The sequence below is a fragment of the Thunnus albacares genome, chromosome 22 (assembly GCF_914725855.1).
Source record: "Thunnus albacares chromosome 22, fThuAlb1.1, whole genome shotgun sequence".
NCBI classification, from domain to species: domain Eukaryota; kingdom Metazoa; phylum Chordata; class Actinopteri; order Scombriformes; family Scombridae; genus Thunnus; species Thunnus albacares.
In genome coordinates, this window is record NC_058127.1 from 10895484 (window position 1) to 10914836 (window position 19353).

Sequence of the window (19353 nt, forward strand, 5' to 3'; positions counted from 1 at the left end):
AGTGGGACAGTCTGGAACAAGTCTAAAGTCAAGCTAAGTTAGCAGCCAAAGCACACTAAAGCAAATTTGTTGGATGTAGGGCTGCAACTAACAATTATTTAAATTATTGATGTCATGTGCCAGTTATTATCCTAATTGGTTGATTCATTGTTTTGTCTACAAAATGTCAGAAAATAGTGCCTGTGATGATTTCCCACAGTTGTTTGTTTTGTCTGACCAACACTCCGAAACCCAAAGATATTCAGTTTACTATCATCTTACATACTGTATTTTAGCATGTAATATTCTAAAATGTAGTGTGTTGGTGTGACATACTGAGATTTGTTAGTCGTTAACTTGCTACAGTACGTTGGTTAGCATATTAACATGCTATGTTAATAATCCCATAGTGCAGAAAAGGATCAAGTTGTGGACAAGTGGAAGTTTTGACCTCTTCTGGTTGGCACAAGATGAGAGTCAGGGGACCATCAAAGTCATTAGGATTAATTAGAAATCCTAATGAAGTTATTACTTTGGGATTTTCCATATTTGAGTTGTGTTCTTTGCCATATCAGTTTATTAATAGAGGTAGTAGAGGAAGTGTTTATGTACTGTATGTGAAGAGGGATTGACTTACGTTTCAGTGTCTGCGGTCTCTGTCTGGTGGAGGTGTCTGGCCTCTCATCCTTTTACTCTGAAACTGGACCTCCGGGTAGTTAACTACAATTGGTGAAAGCAAGTAACACTAACCTACCACCACATATACTGTCACCTCTGCTACAAATAGAAACAAGCAGAAACACAACACGTAATTAATACTGTCTATATAGTGAAAAAGTTTTCTTTTTTTAAATTATTATTTCAAGAAACCTTAAGGAAGAATTAACACCATAACCTTTTGTACTAAACACATCAAAACAAGAGGTTAACAATCATTTACAGCTCCTGTTTGTTCTTTTTACAGTCTTTTGTTTTCATACTGTACTGTACAAGTCTGGGCTCCACCTACCAATCTCGTCAGTCTGTATTTGTGTGATACCGGCATTCCCAGGAACCAGTTTGGCTGCTGCAGCCGGTGTGAGCTAGCATTTTAAGAACCCTCTGGATGATTTTCCTTCCTTGAAACGGGTGTGCAGCCTGTCTCTGCCCCCCCTTTGCCATTTCTACATGCTTGTGAGGGGTGGGTTCATAGGAAAGCTTTTGTAAAGCCCTCCTCTGGGCTACGACTACAGTCTGAGCACTTAGCAAGGAGCAGGCTTGCTCCGTAGCCCCATGGAGTTTTGTGCTGAAACTTTTTTGTTGCTATCCAAGAAGCAAAGAAGAAAACAGAGAAATGCTTTGGAAAAGTTCGGTTCTTGAACTGAAACAGATCTACTGGACTTCCTTTTAACTCGCCGGATCGCAGAGACTCTTCTGTTTCAAACTTCATGTACTGGTTTTGCTGCTTTACCGTCCTGACTGGGACTTGAAGAGGGAGGAAACAAACAATGGCTGACATCACCCGTGTTATTGCCTAGCAACAGGAGCCCTGCTGAAAGGTAAGGGGCCGTGGAGGTCTAAGGTATGAGAGGCTGTGATTTTATAGTATAGTAATAACAAAATTACAACGTGTGAAATGTCAGGCTCCTATTGTTAAAGCCTGGGAACTGCAAGGAATGTGGAAAGAGGCTTTGTTTCACATAATAACACAAGATTACACAGTTTACAAAACACCTGCTGCGTTGAAATGCAATGACTGTGTGATCCAGTATAAATTTTACCAACAAAATCCAGCGTTAGGAGTAGAAATGGGTAAAGGACGACTTAAAACAAACTGAAACATGGATTTTGTAACATGGTAAACAAGAGGCTCCCGTCTGTTCCCCTACATAAGAGCCAGTAAAGGGTGTCTTGCATTATGGGGCAGATGATCTCTCACATGTTGTTGTTCCACATCCTCCCCGTGGTGTGAACAATGGAGAGGAAGATTGTGCAACTGCTGTGTCTCTGACAGAGGAGCCACTTTTTCCTTGTCGTTTCTTGCTGCAGTTTCTCTTATAATCTTTACTTTGTATACTGCAGGCAAGGCAGCAGTTGCAGTAGAGTCTATTCAAAGAGTCGACCCGTTTGAAAAGCTTTCTTTCTTCTTCTATTAATTTTTATTGGGTTTTCAGATCTGGACACAACATTTGCACACATAGAATGTAACAATGAACAAATTGTTGTCTGGGGCAACTCGAGCCCCATTCACACAGGCACTACAACCCAGTTATCTGGAGGAGCTGTATGTGTGAATGCAAATGTCCGAATCAGTCGGACCAGACATTAAACGGACTTTATCCTACCAGCTCCCTAGGACAAAATCTATGTAATGTCCAGTTGAGCCCATGTGTGAATACAGCAGGTCATTTTCCGGAGAATTCACAGCAAGCAAGTGGGCGTGTTGATGACGTTTCTATTATGCGACTGGCGATGAATAAACGCAGCGGACCAGCTAAGCTGCATTGTTTTGACTGAACACTCCGCTGTGAAGCTAGCGCTAATAGGAGAGAGGACTTTCTGCGACTTCTCGTCAAATAAAAGCTGTTTTATTTCTGGTTAAAAGCGTAAAAACGCTGAATTACAACTACAACTACGCGCCACGCTTCGCTTAAAACAAACAAAGTATTTACAGTAGGTGAGAGCGTGTCTGATGTGGACGATTTCTGTGGTGTGCTACATGTATGAAAGGGCAACTCCGGACAATGTCCAGACCTGATTCTCCGGATATTGTCCAGAGTTTATGTATGAAAACGGCTTCAGACATGTAAATATGTTCTCTTTGCTAGTTATACCATATCCTAAAAGTTAAGGTATTTGTTTGGCATCATTTTTATGTAAATGATCCACTTTTCCCAGTTCTGATCAAAAATATTTTTGCCAGATCTCTATCTCTTCTTCTTTTTACTGCCTCTTTAATGTTCCTGTGGTACATCACAACACAGTTGTTTTGGATGGCATAGCCCATAATGTCTTTAATAGTTGCATTTACATTTACAACCAGAAATATTTAAGTTTAGTGCAGTTGCTTTCTTTCATTTTTATCTTTGATAAGCAGACCTTCCAACCTGTACGCGTTTTGACATCAAAGTACGCTGGTACGATTTGTCAATCTGAACTATGCAAAAAGCTGGTGACACCTGTGAAGTCAATTGTGCACGTGCAATACTCAAGTCTAACAGCAAGAGGCAGCAGCGTCTAGCCTGCTGAAAAGCAAAAGAAGAAGAAGAATTTGACCAATTCATTTCCCCTGCTTTCACCCATAGATGTAAAAAGAGAACTGGATACAGGAAGAGCGCTGGGCTTTGAAGCAAATTTGACATAGCGGCCTGAGATGTCTGAATATCAGTGGATACATTTTTTTAAGCATCACAACCCCTGTGAAATGATTTGTTTCACTATCAGAATTTGATCCATTCGGTCTGATCACATTTCAAAAGTCTAGAAGAGCTGTACGATTGAATCATTTTATCCCCATTGAAGTTAGCTGGAGGGCTAAACCGGAAGTTAGCCATCTCAGCCAGCGGAAGTCTCTAGTGAGCATGCTCAATGGGCGCATGTGGCCCACAGAGCAGCGTGTTAAGTTGGCGAAGAAACATTAAGTTTTATTGTCCGTCTGTTCATAATTAACTGTAAATAATAAACTGCACTCATAATTATTATTGCAGCCAAACCTGTAACCGTAATGAGAGGAGCAGATCATGGCACGGTGAAAAAACACGAGTGCATGAGCTGCAGAATTAATGTCACCTGGAAAGTAACTGGGAGGTGTGTGTGTGTGTGTGTGTGTGTGTGTGTGTGTGTGTGTGTGTGTGTGTGTGTGTGTGTGTGTGTTTGTGTGTTGGCACTGTAGTCTATAACTTGGCCAACTCTAGGAAAATTTCAAGTAAAGGAAACCCCTTTTCAAAAATCAAATTGGCTTAAGATTGATTATTGTGAAGGTGTAAACAATAGACACTATATAAATGTAGCAGTAGTGGTAGTTTAGTGTGTTGTCCAAGTGAAACTGTGTTCCTCAGTAAGCTGTGTTTAGGCAGGCAAAAGACAAATGGACAAACAGGCCTAAATGACCAACTAACAGTTCTGGCATCTATTATTAGTATCAAGAATTTTCATATCAGTGCATACGCAAATTATGAACAAGAATTCACTGCGAATAGCGTTGATTTGCATCTGATGTGTCTAGGTTGCTGTAGTAGTGATACTCAAAACATCCGTCCAGGGTTTGCAGGTCTAGATTAGGACAAAATACTAAGAATTGAACTGGAAAAATAGTGCTGTGGAAAGTTTTCTCCTTTATCATTTAAGGTTGCAACTGGACTGGAGATGCAACAATCTGACTTTTTTTCTCCTAATATTAATTTGGACACCTCAACTCAGGGTATCTACTGTTTATAATGACATTGATAAATACACTATTTTATGTGGATTGGTCACATCTGGTAGATATCTGATTTGTTTAATAAGATCGGTATCGGCTCCAGTTGCTACTAACAAGTAGAACAGAATAATTTGTTGATTAATCTGGTCTACAAAATGCCTATCACAAGTTGTCAAGTCAGCCAGAGCCCAATGCAACGTCTTTAAAGGGTACCTTTTATGGTTTTCCTTATTTTCAGTCATAAATATATAATGTTACAATGTCGGATGGTCATATTTAACGTTGCCAAGGTGTCAAATAATGAGGTAAATGTATGTAGAAGTAATCCCTGTGAGCAAAAAGCACCGGCTTCAGCCTGCTTTGAAGTCTCGGTTTCCAGACGTTATTTCTAGCCGATGTCGGCTTGTGATGGATTTCTTTATATGGTCATCTGTTCACTGCTCTGCTCCGCTAACATTATGGCATTATTCCATTGTTTTGGGGGTAGTCACGCCAAGCCATGACTCGAGTCGAGCTGGCACGCTGTGAGTGTTTTTCCATCACACAGCGCTGCAAGGTAAATCTGTGGGAGGTGTGCTGGTTATCTGCAGCTCTTCATCAAACATCATCATCACCATGGCTGTTACAGCTTGTACTATTCCTCCCTGCATTATTTCTAACTGATGCACTTAACAAATAGCTCCAAATGTCTCCATATATTGTTGTGTCAACTGTTTTTAGCGCCGCTAACGAAGCTCTGCTAGTTCGGTGAGGGACATGTTTCATTTTCTGTAAATTCTTCACAATAAAAGCCTCCCTTTATTTAGCGATTTAAAAGCTTTTAACATGAAGCAGTAAAGCAGGAAATGTTGGGTTTTCATCGGCGGTAACTTAACACGACTCAGATACGGGTGCCCCTCGTCAGGCTTCCTGAAAGTTGGCCAATCAGAATAGAGTGGGCTCATCAGGAGGATGGGCCTTAAAGAGATAGGAACTAAGACTGCCTGTTAAGAGACAGAGGCTGAACCGAGAGGCTGCATAAAGGGCCAGTATAAGATAAAGGGAGGGGGGAGTTTTTTGAACTGTGAATCATGCAAAGCTACTCAAGTGGAGTCCCAGAATAGAAATATAGAGCTGGAAATGAGCATAATAGGTCCCCTTTTAAAGTGATTATTTTGTCAGAACAATGGTCTAAAATCCCAAAAATATTCAGTTTACTATCACATAAGAAAACCAGAAGCAGGAAATGTTCACATAAGAGGCTGAAACCAGCTTTTTTTTTGCATTATAGCTTGATTTTTGCTTTGTCAGTCAACTCTCTTATTATGTACCTACCAGCCTTTTACACTACATACTAAGCTATTAAAACTTCCTTTTACCTAAACATGTTCAGACACCCCCCTGTGACCTGGCATCATGGTCTGTCCCATATAGGCAGGGCTCACTGATCTCCCCTAGCAACCAAGCAGGCAGGGCTGGCCAGCCTTGTGTGATCGTCTTTCCCTGTGTGTGTGTGTGTGTGTGTGTGTGTGTGATGACATCATCAGCCCTTAGCAGTCAGCTGCTGCAGTGGGGAGAGCGAGAGAGAGAAAAGGGAGGGGGGAGGGAAAGAGGACTGTGCACTCCCACACACACACACACACACACATACACACACACTTTTCCGCTCAGAATCACACTCACACAGCCACGCTTGTGTTCCCCTGGTAAACATGGCAGCGGCAGCGACAAGCAGTGCGTAGTGAAGCCTAGCCTAGCTTAGCCTAGCCCCGGCTCGCCTTCTCAGCTGTCAACATGGAGGAGGAGGACGCGGCAGCCGACCCCTATTTGCCCTACGACGGGGGAGGGGACACCATCCCATTGCAGGAGATCCCTAAAAGAGGTACGCCACGTCCCCCTCTTCTCTTTCTCTTGATTCCCTCCATTCCTCACGCTGCTCTGATGAAAGAGGCCGGAGGTCTTGCTTCTTGTATAGTGAATGTAAACATCCATATGGCAGCCAGAAACGGCACAGGTTAAAGCTAAAGCTGCCAGTCCTTTGCTGTTGGTGAGGGCTGGAAATCGGAGAGCCCAGTATGGATTAGGAGCTGCCATTTCTAATGACAACGCTGCATGTACTGAGGGGAGGGAAACAAGCTATCTGGCCAGCGTATTTCACCATTCACCTGGTCGATGATTTACCAGCAGTTTCTGTGCACGTCAGCTGGAGATAATGGGATAAAGAAAGAGTAGATTGAGTGTGAAGGCTCGTGCTCGGGCCTGTGAGCAGCAGTGACTAAAGGGAACATCATGGGCATCCATTTTAAATTCACTTGCACAGGTTCCTGGCTGCCACATACAATATGTGAACTAGATGTTCATAGATCTACGATGTGTGTGTGTGTGTGTGTGTGTGTGTGTGTGTGTGTGTGTGTGTGTGTGTGTGTGTCTGAAGTGTTTCACAACCTTTCTGCAGTGGGAGGACACCTGTTGGTCAGATCCAGGATGTCACCTCACGTCACACATAAACAGGGGTTTCATAATGACACATGCAGGGTTTCACAGTACTATGACAAGTTGTCACTTGGTTTTTTTTTTTTTATGACACATTTAAATTCTTGCACAGGAACCCTGTTTGTCTTTCCTATGAGGCCTTCAGGGAGTTTTCCTCTTCATTGTGTCTCAGTTGTGTGTGTGTGTGTGTTGGTTCTTTCAGGCCTTGTTAGATTCTTACGGTGAGTGAGCAGAGACAAAAGGCCCCCAGTGAGTTTAGGAAAGATCCGCTGCTTCGTACATCCACTTTTATACAGCAGACTTCGGTCCGCAGACATCACTACGTGCGACATTTTCTTTCCTCTCTCCCTGCAGGCGCACAGTCCGATGTGTGGTCCTCTCACGACTTTTGAATGAATAGTTTTTGGCTTAATTCGTTCTCCTGCAGTCTCTCGGTGAGCATGATTTATTGCACATCCATCTCTCCCTTTCTGTTCTGGCACTTTTTCCTACATAGAAGGAGCTTCACCCATTTTATCTTCTGGAAATTTTCCATGTCATGCTGCAAACAGAAATTGTAACAGAGCTAAGTTAGTTTGCCAATTTCCTGCTTAAATAACTGGTAAAACTGGGCATATAGTGTGTAGGGCAGCAACTAACCTGAACTAATCTGTTGAACATTTTCTTGACTAATCGATTAGTTGTTTGGTCCATAAAATGTCGATCACGGACATCCTCATAGGTCTTGTTTTGTCATAACCCAAAGATATTTAGTTTACTATCATAGAAGTGTAAAGAAACCAGAAAATATTCACACTTGAGAAGCTGGAAGCAGAGAATTTGGAAATGTTCCTCTTAAAAAAATGACTCAAAACGATTAATTGGTTATAAAAATAGCTGACGATTAATGGTCGCCAACTAATCAACTAATTGTTGCAGCTCTATTTCTGCTATAAAACATAATCTAATCGAAAGATTCTGGCCTTGTCTCATCTGAAGGAAAGTACCGACAAATACATAAACAGTCTGTGCTGACATTTTGGATTATAGCTGATAGCGTGAACAAAGGAGAGTTCTGTAAAAAAAGGGGGCTTTCGGGTCGACTCTGGGACTCCACCAGACAGGTCATCTGGCCGGCATCAGTCAACAACAAGGCTCTCCAGGCCATAAGGAGGTTGTCGGGGTCAGTTTGTGATGCTGATCACATGACGGCTGAGCAGACTCAACCCGGCTGACCCAGAGCGTCCTAGCCAGCTGCCTCTAAAGCTCTCTGATCTGATTTACTCAACAGTAGTAGAGAAGGCCTTACAAAGGGGAATGCAGGGGTGGTTGTAAGACTTAAGTAACACTAGAAACCTGGATTTTCTCCACCCATTAGGAACAGAAACCTCTGAACAAGCTTTCATTTTCCACCTCACTGATCATAGTTTTGCAGGAAGGCCTCGCCAAATGCCGTTCATTTAGAGAAGTGGTGTTGTTGTTGACAGTCAGCAAACCTGTCGGGGTTTTTTTTTTTTACCCTCGACACAGGATGAGCAGAATCGCCAAGTCACTGTACCAGCTCACAGAGGAAAGAATACCAAAGCCATATTTTTATGTGTGCGACTGTGTCTTTTGTCTGCGTGTCAGCACAGGCGTGCCTGCTGAACCGCTGAAGCGTGATGCTGGCGACGTGCTCCTACGCAGTCCCCTTCGGTGTCTGTTTTCTGTGGCGTCACCTCCTGATTCAACTGACGGTTGCCAATAGTGCAGCAGGAGGGATTTATCTGATTTTACTGCAGGCTGAAAACGTTATCTAAAACAACCACATCCTATTGCATAGTAGCAGCATCAGTCTTGTTCTTGTACTTTTTAAGGTATATTTTAGTCTTTCAGGTGCAAATTTAATGAAGCAACAAAATGATATCAACTGTAAAGCACTCTAATTTATGGTACTATCAACCATTTCTTGATAATAGTACTGCTTCTGGCAGCAAGTATTGTGTCTTACTGCATTAAATATTCATTATACCATGTTGTTTTTGTGTGTGTGTGGTTATGTTGGTCAGTATTTCTGTCACGGCTAGCTGTGTAATACTTTCTTGCACTTCCTTATGCATTTGCTGTTGCCTTTCGATCACGTTTGTTCCACTTTTCTCATGAGTCAGACCTTGAATCACCAACAGTGGCCCATGAGGGACAGTAACCCAGCTGAATGTGCATTATTTTGTTTCCTTAGTTTGAAATTCATGGACCTTTCCTGAATTTTTTGGAGCAATTGTATTCAATCTTTATTTTCTGACCCCTGTTAGAAAATGTACACTTCTGATTCCTTCTATGAATTGGTATTTATTTATAATGCTATATACAATTGGCCTAAATTAGATAACTTTATGCCAGATTGAGTATAGTATGATAAACATTCTTAGTTGTCAGAGGTAGACTTAAACTCAGTATCAACTGGGAAGGGATTTGTGAATAAATGAAATTAAATCCTCATTGTCCATTATGGAATTTGTTACATGAGTATACACCACAACACACACATAAAGATAGATAGAGATGGACTATAAAGTCATCACCATCACTATCTCATTCAATGGGTCGTTTGAACCACCTATTACAAAAACCTATTTAAATTGTGCATTTGTGTCTCCCGTCCGCACCAGTTCTTGTGTTTTCAGGTAACATCTCGGCTCTCGTCTTTAACCTGGACACCAGAAACTCTTTGTTCAGAAGGAAACAGAGAAAACTCTGGAAGAAGTGGCTGGAGCAGGTTGTCCGTTCCCTTCAAAGAAAGATTTCTAGTAAAATCCTCTTGACAGCAACTGTATGCACAAGGTCATCATGCTCTGGAAAGAAATCTCACTTAAATTCATCGAAAAATACAAAGAGATACCACTTTTACCACCAGAATTCAATGTAGCTGCAACACATACTGTATGTCGCACACTGCGTACTGTGGGTCTTGCTTTATTTTGATGAAATATAGCTCACTCTCTTGTGCTTACTAAGCAGACGTAAGCATTGAAGACTCATATGTCACCATCTATAAACACCCAACAGTGGAGATTTCCTTGAAAACAGTTGGAGTTACAAATCAAAGCCACCCAAGACTCTTTTCATTGTTTGTCTACTGAGCCTTAGAGGTCAGATCTCAGTACTGGGGGGAAAAAAACTGGACCTTCATATCAGATGCTACTGTTGTTGAGTCAATAACTGAGTCTCTTCACACACACACCATCCCTGAACAGTCCAGACTGTAGCCCGTTACTCTGGAATCAAAATGGAGAACGATAGCATCAGTCTCCCCGCCAAGCATCGCCCTCCGTCGCCGCCGCCGACTCCACAACAGCAACAACAGGATATCACTGGTCAGATGAAAGCCATACTCGGCCATGTCGCCTCTTACTTCTCTCCGCAGCTCTCACCAAAGTGTTACGACTTCTTTCCTCTCTCCCACATGCCATCAAACATCAAAGGAGGCGATATGAGCTAATAAGCTGCGTTTTCAAAGCCACATGCATAATGTGGGAAACAGACTTTATCCTCTGCTTACGCCTCAGTCACTGAAGGGGAACATTTTTGCTCGTGTGCAAAAGCTTTATTCCAAACGGAATTGTTTTATAATCTGTTTTACGGCCCTTGTTAAAACCATCTAAGGGATTTTTTTTTTGTTATTAATGCAGATCACAGAGGGTTAACAGCCATGAACGAAGCCTTGTTTGATAGTCAGTCCCAGTTATAGTTGTGCTCAGGAGCTTAAAGATGTAGCGGATAATATGTATTGTTGAATGGAATGTTTATGTTTCCTATTCAAAGATTTTCTGGGCTTTGTATTAACCACGATGTGTCATTTAATTGGCATTACTCTCGCCCACATTCCTGCATTCACACCTTTATCTTTAGCCTCATGAGAGCTGCTAAAGGAAAACATGTTCTTTTGTTTCATATTGTTACAGATCGCACTAGCTAGAAAATTAATATTTTTTGGTTCGTCTACTCTTAAGTGCTACTTTGGCAGAAAACCAACTGTTGAGTAGAGTTGAATTTAGCTGGTAAAATAGTTGATTCTGTCAAATTGTGACGTTGGAAAAAGAGGAAGGTTGAGAGAGTTTTCTTCCCTCAGTAACATCCGCTGCTGCCAACAGAGTCGTATCACACGATGCTGGAAAGTTCAGCAACAACGTGTCTGACTGATGTGTGACTGACTGAATGAATGAGCGATAACGGCATGCGAAGTGGAGACGGACTGTAACGAAATAAACCGTATAACAGCATTCATGTGGCCTCGGCTCGATGTTACACGCACAGAAAATGCAGCAAGTGTTATAAGTTTATCCTCCAGGTTGTTATCCGTTTGTAGAAAAGAAGAAATAATTGTCTAAAGCTCATTGATCACAGTCTGTATAATTCAGACCTTGAAGACTCTAAATTGCTGTTGTCTAAAGACCTCAAGCAATGTGGAAATGTTGGTATTCCTGACCTCAAGGACGTGGTTGGTTTATCACCATGCAGAACTGCTGACTCAATCTCGAACCACTGAAATGATGTTTTTTGGTTTGGAGGCAAATTATTCTTAAAAACATTGATAAGAAACCAAACTTTCCAAGATCTTATCCCTGTATTACTTGTTCTCTGTTATCTGTTGGTATCTGACCGAACATTTATTTGATCCAATCGGATGTGATTATAGGTGACCAGCTAACCGCACCTATCATGTAAAACCGCACTATCATGGGTCGAAGCTGCGTATTTGGAAAGAAATTGGCAATTTATTCATTTTGCACCTCTTTTTCATGGCTTGAAATGATGATGATGAGCTTTTCACTTCACTTGGACATCTTGGACATGCGTCATGTTACAGAAGCTAAAGATGCTCTAAGGCTACGTTCACATTAAATGTTGGACAAAATCAGACTTTTTTTTTTTGCTTTTTTTGTCAATAAATCTGAGTCTTTTCATTTCAGATCAGAGCCACTTGGTCCTAGATCCGATTCAAATCCGATCCGCTGTCAGAACAGTCAGATCGGAGTTCATTTGGTATTTTTATTGGCTTTCGTCATCATTCAGTGTCGTCAACCTCACAGTCTGGTAAAAATAAACATGTCGCCTTCTTCTTATTCTCATCCTCATCATCTGTATTGTAAATAATCCTGAACATTTATGCCATGTTTATGATTTTACTGTCGCAAAATGACGTTATCGTTGTTGTTCTTGTACGAACGCCGCTAACATTTCAGTTAGATCTGCACATGTGTGACCTCAACGGTGTCACAAATACATATCACTCACAAACATGAATGTAAACCATCAACACAGAAAGATCTGAATAAAAAAACAGAACTGAGCATTAAGGCCCGTAATGTGAACTTTCAGTGTCACAGTTTCATGACTGGATACTTATTTTGTTGTTGCTGTTGCTGTTGTATGCTGTTGTTTTGTTTCGTTTGGTGGATCCAGATTTAGCTTCAACGTTAACACACACTGTAATTACATCCATGTTTGTACAAATGAATCTGATATTGCTGAATGTACACAGACAGGAGAAACAAGTTGTTCTCGTAACGCTTCACAAAAACTTTTTATTTTTGTTTCACATTTAAAGAGAAGCTTTAAGCTTTTGCTCTGTGTCTGTTCTGTCACTGTTACACACAGATCTGCCTTTGTACGAGCCAGATGAAGAAGCTTCACATATTTGTGGCGTCAGAAGTAGGAGGCTCGGGCTCAGTGTTTCTGACAGTTTCAAATGTCGCAAGATGGGCTGTTCCTAATTTATCTAACAGGCTTCGCGCCAGATAAAATGTGGAGTGATGCATTTTAAAGTTAACGAAGTGACCCCATTAATCTCTGAAAATTGAGACTTAACTTTACTGCATTATGATGATGATGATGTATAAAAAGGATGCTTAATCATCTCAACAGCGTCTGAGTACTGTGTCATAAAAGAAAAGTCACTTCACATTGAGGGGAAATTTCTCATCTCACATCAGCCGGAGAAGATGAACGACAGCCGTGTAAATCCAGTGATGTTTTCCAGATAAAAGGCAGAGAAAATAACCCCCTAGGCCGCTTCTCCTCGCTCTGTTAAAGTGTGTGTGTGTGTGTGTGTGTGTGTGCAGATGAGTCACAATTTTTTTTCTGTCTCTCCTCACATTGAATCTGTGCATCCAGCCAGAACGGATCAGACCTCACCAGTGACATTTAGCATCTCATGTCATTGTTATAAACAAAGTCACTGCTCTCATCTATTTATAGTATCAACAACACAATCATCTTAAGGGCTAGCGGACAATGTTTGCTTTGTATTTTTTTTTGTTATAATACGTGCTGTGACTGATACTAGTCATGTTGAACTCATTACTCAAGTGACTGTACGAGGTCGTTGTCCTGCAGCTTGTAGGCTGACACAAGCAGACATTCATTGTTTCCAGAGGATGAATCCTAACGACGTTGGCGAACCTTTGACGCGCCACTGTAGAGGTCGACATTTGTAGTTTTTAGTGTCTTAACAACTGATGGATGGATTGCCATGAAATTTACCACACATTTATGCGCTAATTAGCAAATATTAGCATTCTAATATGCTAAAACCAAGATGGTGAACATGGTAAACATTATACCTGTTAAACATCAGCATGTTAGCATGTTATGTAGCATTTAGCTCAAAGCATCGTTAAGCACAACCTCACAAAGAGTCTCGCCAATGGATTTTAGGGCTCCAAGAAAAAAACCAACAAAACAGCCACTGAAGGTATTAAAAACAATTAAAATGTCATTTGCTTGTGTTTTTAGATGTAATGAGTCTGGTTTGTACAGAAGGAACATTCAGTATAAGTCTCTGATGGACTTAATGATCTTAATGACCAGCAGCTGCTCACTCATCCCTGAATGCTCTAGTGTAGGTGTGACTGTGTGTATGAATGTGGATAAAAGATGTCTTCTAGGTATTTCAGTGCTATTTATTCAACCCAATGTTTCAGCGGTGCAGATAAACCTCCACTCGCTTATCATTTTTTGTTCCAGATGAGGCGATGAGCTGCAGGGCTCCTGGCAGGCTTCTCTCAGTGTAGTCGTGTTTCTGACAGTCTCATTATATCTCTGGTGACTGTGCAGTGAGCTCTGCAGTGTTTCTGATGTGCCAGATAATCAAGGAGATGTGGAGCTAATGTGCCGCCAGCAGCAGGCAGCACTGTGACGGATCTTTTTACTTTTCAGGATCATTTATAAGGATCAGACGTACGGTAGAACAACATGGCCAAAATGTCACATCACAAATGTTTTTGTGTTGTTATGACGTTGTAACAATGTTTGATGGTGCTCGTTTCTTTCAAGCAAGGAGTTCAGACAGGTTTCTTAAGCAAAATGGCTTTTAATGAAAGGCCAAAACTGGTATACTTGTGTATATTTTAATGGGATGCAACATTATTACGTCATATTTTATTGAAGATTGCAAACAGTTTTACTTATATTTTCTAACCACCTCTGTTTTTTCCCTTCCTCTGTGTCTCTCCTGCTCAGGGTCTAACTACGTCATGTCTAACGGGGGCGGGGCACCCAGCAGCACCACCCACCTGTTGGACTTCCTAGAGGAGCCCATCCCTGGTGTGGGGACCTACGACGACTTCCACACCATCGACTGGGTCCGCGAGAAATGCAAGGACCGCGAGAGACACCGGAAGGTAAAAGGAAACCTCAAATCTTAAAAGGTTTCAGCTTCAAACAAAGTACCACGAGGTGTTTATACCTAACAAATCCACACTCTGAAGTGATGCGAAAAGCCATGAAAGCCTCCTTCTGGCTTTATCCCACTGCCTCCCTGTTCTCTCTCCAAGAGCCATGACTGTCTTTTACTTTCTCAACACAATGTATGTTACAAATGGGGACAATGACACGCTGTCAGACAGTCTCCTCCTCCTCTTCAAAGTCATTCATGGTGTTGCAATCGGTTGTACAGGTTAATAGTTCAGGAAGTTTTGTGAAGAATAAAAAACCCTGCCTACTTAAACATTTTTAGCACATCTGGACAGTCAAGTAACAACCAACAAGCACTTTGTTTGAAGCATATTGAGGCTTTCAGTCTTAAAACATGGACAAAATGTCAAAGGGTATTTTAAAACTGTGCTCAGTCTACTTCCTGTTCACATTTGCTGGAGTCAGCGAGAAACTCCTCAGCTGCACAGGAAGGGTTGTCTTATGCATTTCCTGCAGCAGCAACAGGTTGTTTGGATCATAAATAAGAAGAACAATGTTTAGCAGTCGTCGCCTCCTCAACAGAAACTCAATCTTCATCAACAGAAAATCCAACCACTCCTTGAAGATTTGTCATAAAAATCAAGTAGTACAGAAGTCATAAATGAACCGGAATGAATGGACATACGATGAGCTGTCCTCTTCCTGCCCCGCATCACCCCGTCGATTACACAACCTCTCTCTGTCAACACACTCTGTCCAAATATTGACACAGTTTTACAGCCTGCTTTCTAGAAGCGTTTTATTGCGGAGCTCGTGGAAACGATATCTCTGAAGATTTGAATGCTATTTGAATAATTTCAAACTGTGCTTTTATAACCTGGTGCTACCTGCCTTACAGGAAGTGTTTTTTATCAACTCTTATTGAGCAACAGAGGAAATCATGCCACTATAGTAGATTACTGAGTTACTTGTCATACGAGGGTAGATATAAACCTTTGACCTATTTGCATCACTGCGAGTTTAAGTTCAACTAATGGCACTTTTTCTTCAATCTCGAGAACAACAGGAAATTAAACTAATGACTTAAATTTCCTGTTATTCATGCATCTGATTCAGTGGTTTGTTTGTTTTTTTTGCTAACTGTTGTTGCCTATATGTTCTGTGTGTTCAGATAAACAGTAAGAAAAAGGAGTCAGCATGGGAGTTCACAAAGAGCCTGTACGATGCCTGGTCTGGATGGCTGGTGGTGACGCTCACCGGCTTGGCCTCGGGTAACACAAATGCACACACGCTGTACAAATACACACAGACACACACACACACACATGGCCGTTATCTCCTCTGCTGGTGACTCTCACATGCTTTGCCTAAGGCAGCTCACACTCAGTCTTTCTCTTGGTCCTTTGCTCTCATTTACCCACTTTCACATAAGCACACTTTCACTCTTCACTCTCAGAGCCTCATCAGACAGAATTCTGTCCTCGAAGTCATGAAAGTTCATAAATTATATATGTTTGTATGAACACCAAAGGACAGAAAACCCACAGGCCCCTTTTTACCAAAGTGAAGTTTCTAAAAAATGGCTTTTTGTATTAAAGTTTCACGAAGATCTGAGGTACAGAGGAAAAGAAACGGCCTGCTGATTTTCATGTTTCAGCTTAAATGAGGCTCATCTGACCTGGATCCAAACACCACTGCTCTGCTAGCATGGCTGTAGACTCACTAAATATACTGTAGCTATTTGTACACTTGGCTTTTCTATGTGGTCAACCAGCTCTAAATTTAAAAACCACCTGTGTAAAGATAACTGGCACATATAAAGACTGGTAGCATAACCACCAAGCTAACCGCCTCTTGCCTTTCTCTTTGTTTTCTACTCCTCTCTCCTCCCGGCCTTCACCTCCTCCATCCGTCCGTCTTTTCCTTCCCGCTTTTTCCTCCTGCCAGGTGCTTTGGCTGGCCTGATTGACATTGCTGCTGATTGGATGAACGACCTGAAGGAGGGCGTGTGTCTGAGCGCCATGTGGTTCAACCACGAGCAGTGCTGCTGGACGTCCAATGAGACCACCTTTGCTGAGAGGGACAAGTGCCCTCAGTGGAAGAGCTGGGCTGAGCTAATACTTGGGCAGGCGGAGGTAGACTAACACAGGCACAACAGCATTAGACTGCAAAGAGCACTGTCATAGTAGAGGAAGACAATGAACGAGACACTACAACGCACAGCAAACACACACACGCCAACTTGCATATGTGCTATAAGACTCGTTCACACACATTATATGTATGATTTAGATTTTTGGTGCCAGTCAGTTTCACTATTTTACTTCTTCTCTCTCACCGCTCTGAAGGGTCCAGGCTCGTACATCATGAACTACTTCATGTACATCTACTGGGCTCTGTCCTTCGCCTTCCTGGCTGTCTGTCTGGTCAAGGTGTTCGCTCCCTACGCCTGCGGCTCGGGGATCCCTGAGGTGAGGAAGATGTCGCTGTTACAAAACATTAATGCAAAAGCGTAGTATGAAAATCAACTTGTATAAAACATTTATTGTTAAAGTAACATGTCATTCAACACATTGACATCCTTGTGGGAAAACTTCTACATCCAAGACTTCAAAGTTGGCTTTTGAGCAGCAACATTTCAAACAGTTACATCACATAGCCCAAAACAACTTTTTTGTGCGACAGAGCTTATCATTTTTATGAAACTAATGAGGTTAACAGGCTATCTCTGCTAGTTTCCTCTCTCCGTGTTTCAGAGTGCACTGCACACTGAGCGAAGGAGCTGATGTGGGATTTCTGCAGACTGTAGATGTTCTGTTTTATCTCTCGGTTCTCTCATTTTCTCATGTCTGATCGATTGTCTGCGGCTGTAAAAAAAAAAAAAAAAAAAAAAAAGCTAAGAGCAGTGAATGAAATGGAAACTCTACAAGTCTCTGTAGCTGCCTCTAACTCTCCATGAAAGTGGTTTAATTGGTTATGTGAACTTTCAGGGACTCACATACACACAGTGTGTTTTCATGCTCATGGGTTTCCTTTTAATGCCTTGAAGTGCCTTTAAAATTGTTAATTCAGTGGGCAGCAGGGAGATGTGACATGTATGACCGTGCTGTAAAAAAAAAAAAAAAAAAGCCATTTTGAGGTGAGCGCTCAGCTTTCTAAAAAAAAAAAAATCATCTTTTTGTTGCCATGGGAACTGCATCGCCAGGGAAAATGTGTAGCAGTCGGTGACTTTGAGCATGTTGACAATAACAGAATAAAGGAAAAGATCAAGCAGAGATGCAGCTAAAACAAAACTTGCTCAAAGAGATTGAAAACAGAAACTTGAAACAATTTGCTTTGAAGCATAAGGCGACATAAAACTAGACTAGACGATTAATTAATTTGTCGTATGATATAAAAGAATTACCTTCAACCTCTGCCTTCCTCTTCTCCTCTCCCTCAGATCAAGACCATCCTGAGTGGGTTTATCATCCGAGGCTATCTGGGCAAGTGGACACTGATGATCAAGACCATCACTCTGGTGCTGGCTGTGGCGTCCGGCCTCAGCCTGGGGAAGGAGGGCCCCCTGGTCCACGTGGCCTGCTGCTGTGGGAATATCTTCTCCTACCTCTTCCCCAAGTACAGCAAGAACGAGGCCAAGAAACGAGAGGTGAAGGAGAGCGAAGCAAAGAAAAGTTTACGAAAACAGTTTTGAATCTGTTTTTGTCCTTGTCTGATCATATATTACTGTGTTTTTACTTATTACAGAGTTTTTAGCTGATGTGTGTCTGTTTTTGTCACCCAGGTTCTCTCTGCTGCGTCGGCAGCTGGGGTGTCTGTGGCTTTTGGAGCACCGATCGGAGGAGTTCTCTTCAGTTTGGAGGAGGTACAGCATGTGAACTGACGGAGACTGTATCTTTATTTTAGTTGCTGAAGACGTTTAACTGATGAGGAATAATTTCATGCTCCAGAATCCCATTGTAATGCTTCAATGGCAGGAAAATGGATTCAACTTTAAGTTCTCCTCTCTCCTCTTCAGGTGAGCTACTACTTCCCTCTAAAGACGCTGTGGCGCTCCTTCTTCGCCGCCCTGGTGGCGGCCTTTGTGCTGCGCTCCATTAACCCGTTTGGTAACAGCCGTCTGGTGCTGTTCTACGTGGAGTACCACACGCCGTGGTACCTGTTTGAGCTCCTCCCTTTCATCCTTCTGGGAGTGTTTGGGGGCCTCTGGGGCGCCTTCTTCATCCGAGCCAACATTGCCTGGTGCCGGCGACGCAAGTCAACCCGCTTTGGCAAGTATTATATCTTGATTCCAAAATTTTAGCCAGCCCAGGTGTGTGAAGGTGAAGATGTTTGATGGAGTTGATGGGATTTTCTGGAAGATGAGTATTAAACTATCGTAGAGGCGGGAATTAAAGTTTCAGAATAGTAGCTTGATTGTTTCAATCATCTTTATTCTCCTGCTATTGAGTCGTCTGACATGTTGGGTTTTCCCTCTTCCTTCAGGCAAGTACCCGGTTTTGGAGGTGATCCTGGTGGCGGCCATCACAGCTGTAGTTGCTTTCCCGAACCCGTACACGCGTCAGAACACCAGCGAGCTGATAAAGGAGCTGTTCACTGACTGCGGCCCGCTTGAGTCCTCACAGCTCTGCCAGTACCGCAGCCAGATGAACGGCAGTAAGGCCTTCACTGACAACCCCAACCGACCAGCGGGGTCCGGCGTCTACGCCGCCATGTGGCAGCTCTGCCTGGCGCTCATCTTTAAAATCATCATGACCATATTCACCTTTGGACTCAAGGTGATCCCCTAGTTACAAGGCAGATTCTTCTTCAGGTTGCCATACATGCCCTTATCAAACACTAACTCCAGC

The 19353-nt window shown here is 42.3% G+C and overlaps 1 protein-coding gene across 9 annotated transcripts in view; it reads left to right on the top strand.

The window, feature by feature from the left end:
- The window catches only part of clcn3 (chloride channel 3), a 43238-nt gene that overhangs the window by 11502 nt on the left and 12383 nt on the right, over positions 1 to 19353 (top strand). For 5 of the 9 annotated variants that reach the window (XM_044340556.1, XM_044340563.1, XM_044340559.1 and 2 more), the window contains 8 exons: positions 14330 to 14490; positions 15675 to 15774; positions 16451 to 16638; positions 16852 to 16974; positions 17946 to 18152; positions 18288 to 18368; positions 18522 to 18774; positions 18989 to 19281. In XM_044340556.1, coding sequence (XP_044196491.1) covers positions 14330 to 14490; positions 15675 to 15774; positions 16451 to 16638; positions 16852 to 16974; positions 17946 to 18152; positions 18288 to 18368; positions 18522 to 18774; positions 18989 to 19281 — 1406 coding nt within the window. Of the gene's footprint in view, positions 1 to 1019; positions 1518 to 5969; positions 6240 to 7260; positions 7285 to 14329; positions 14491 to 15674; positions 15775 to 16450; positions 16639 to 16851; positions 16975 to 17945; positions 18153 to 18287; positions 18369 to 18521; positions 18775 to 18988; positions 19282 to 19353 lie in introns of those variants that run through there. The other 4 variants (XM_044340560.1, XM_044340558.1, XM_044340564.1 and 1 more) reach the window with 4 other exon arrangements.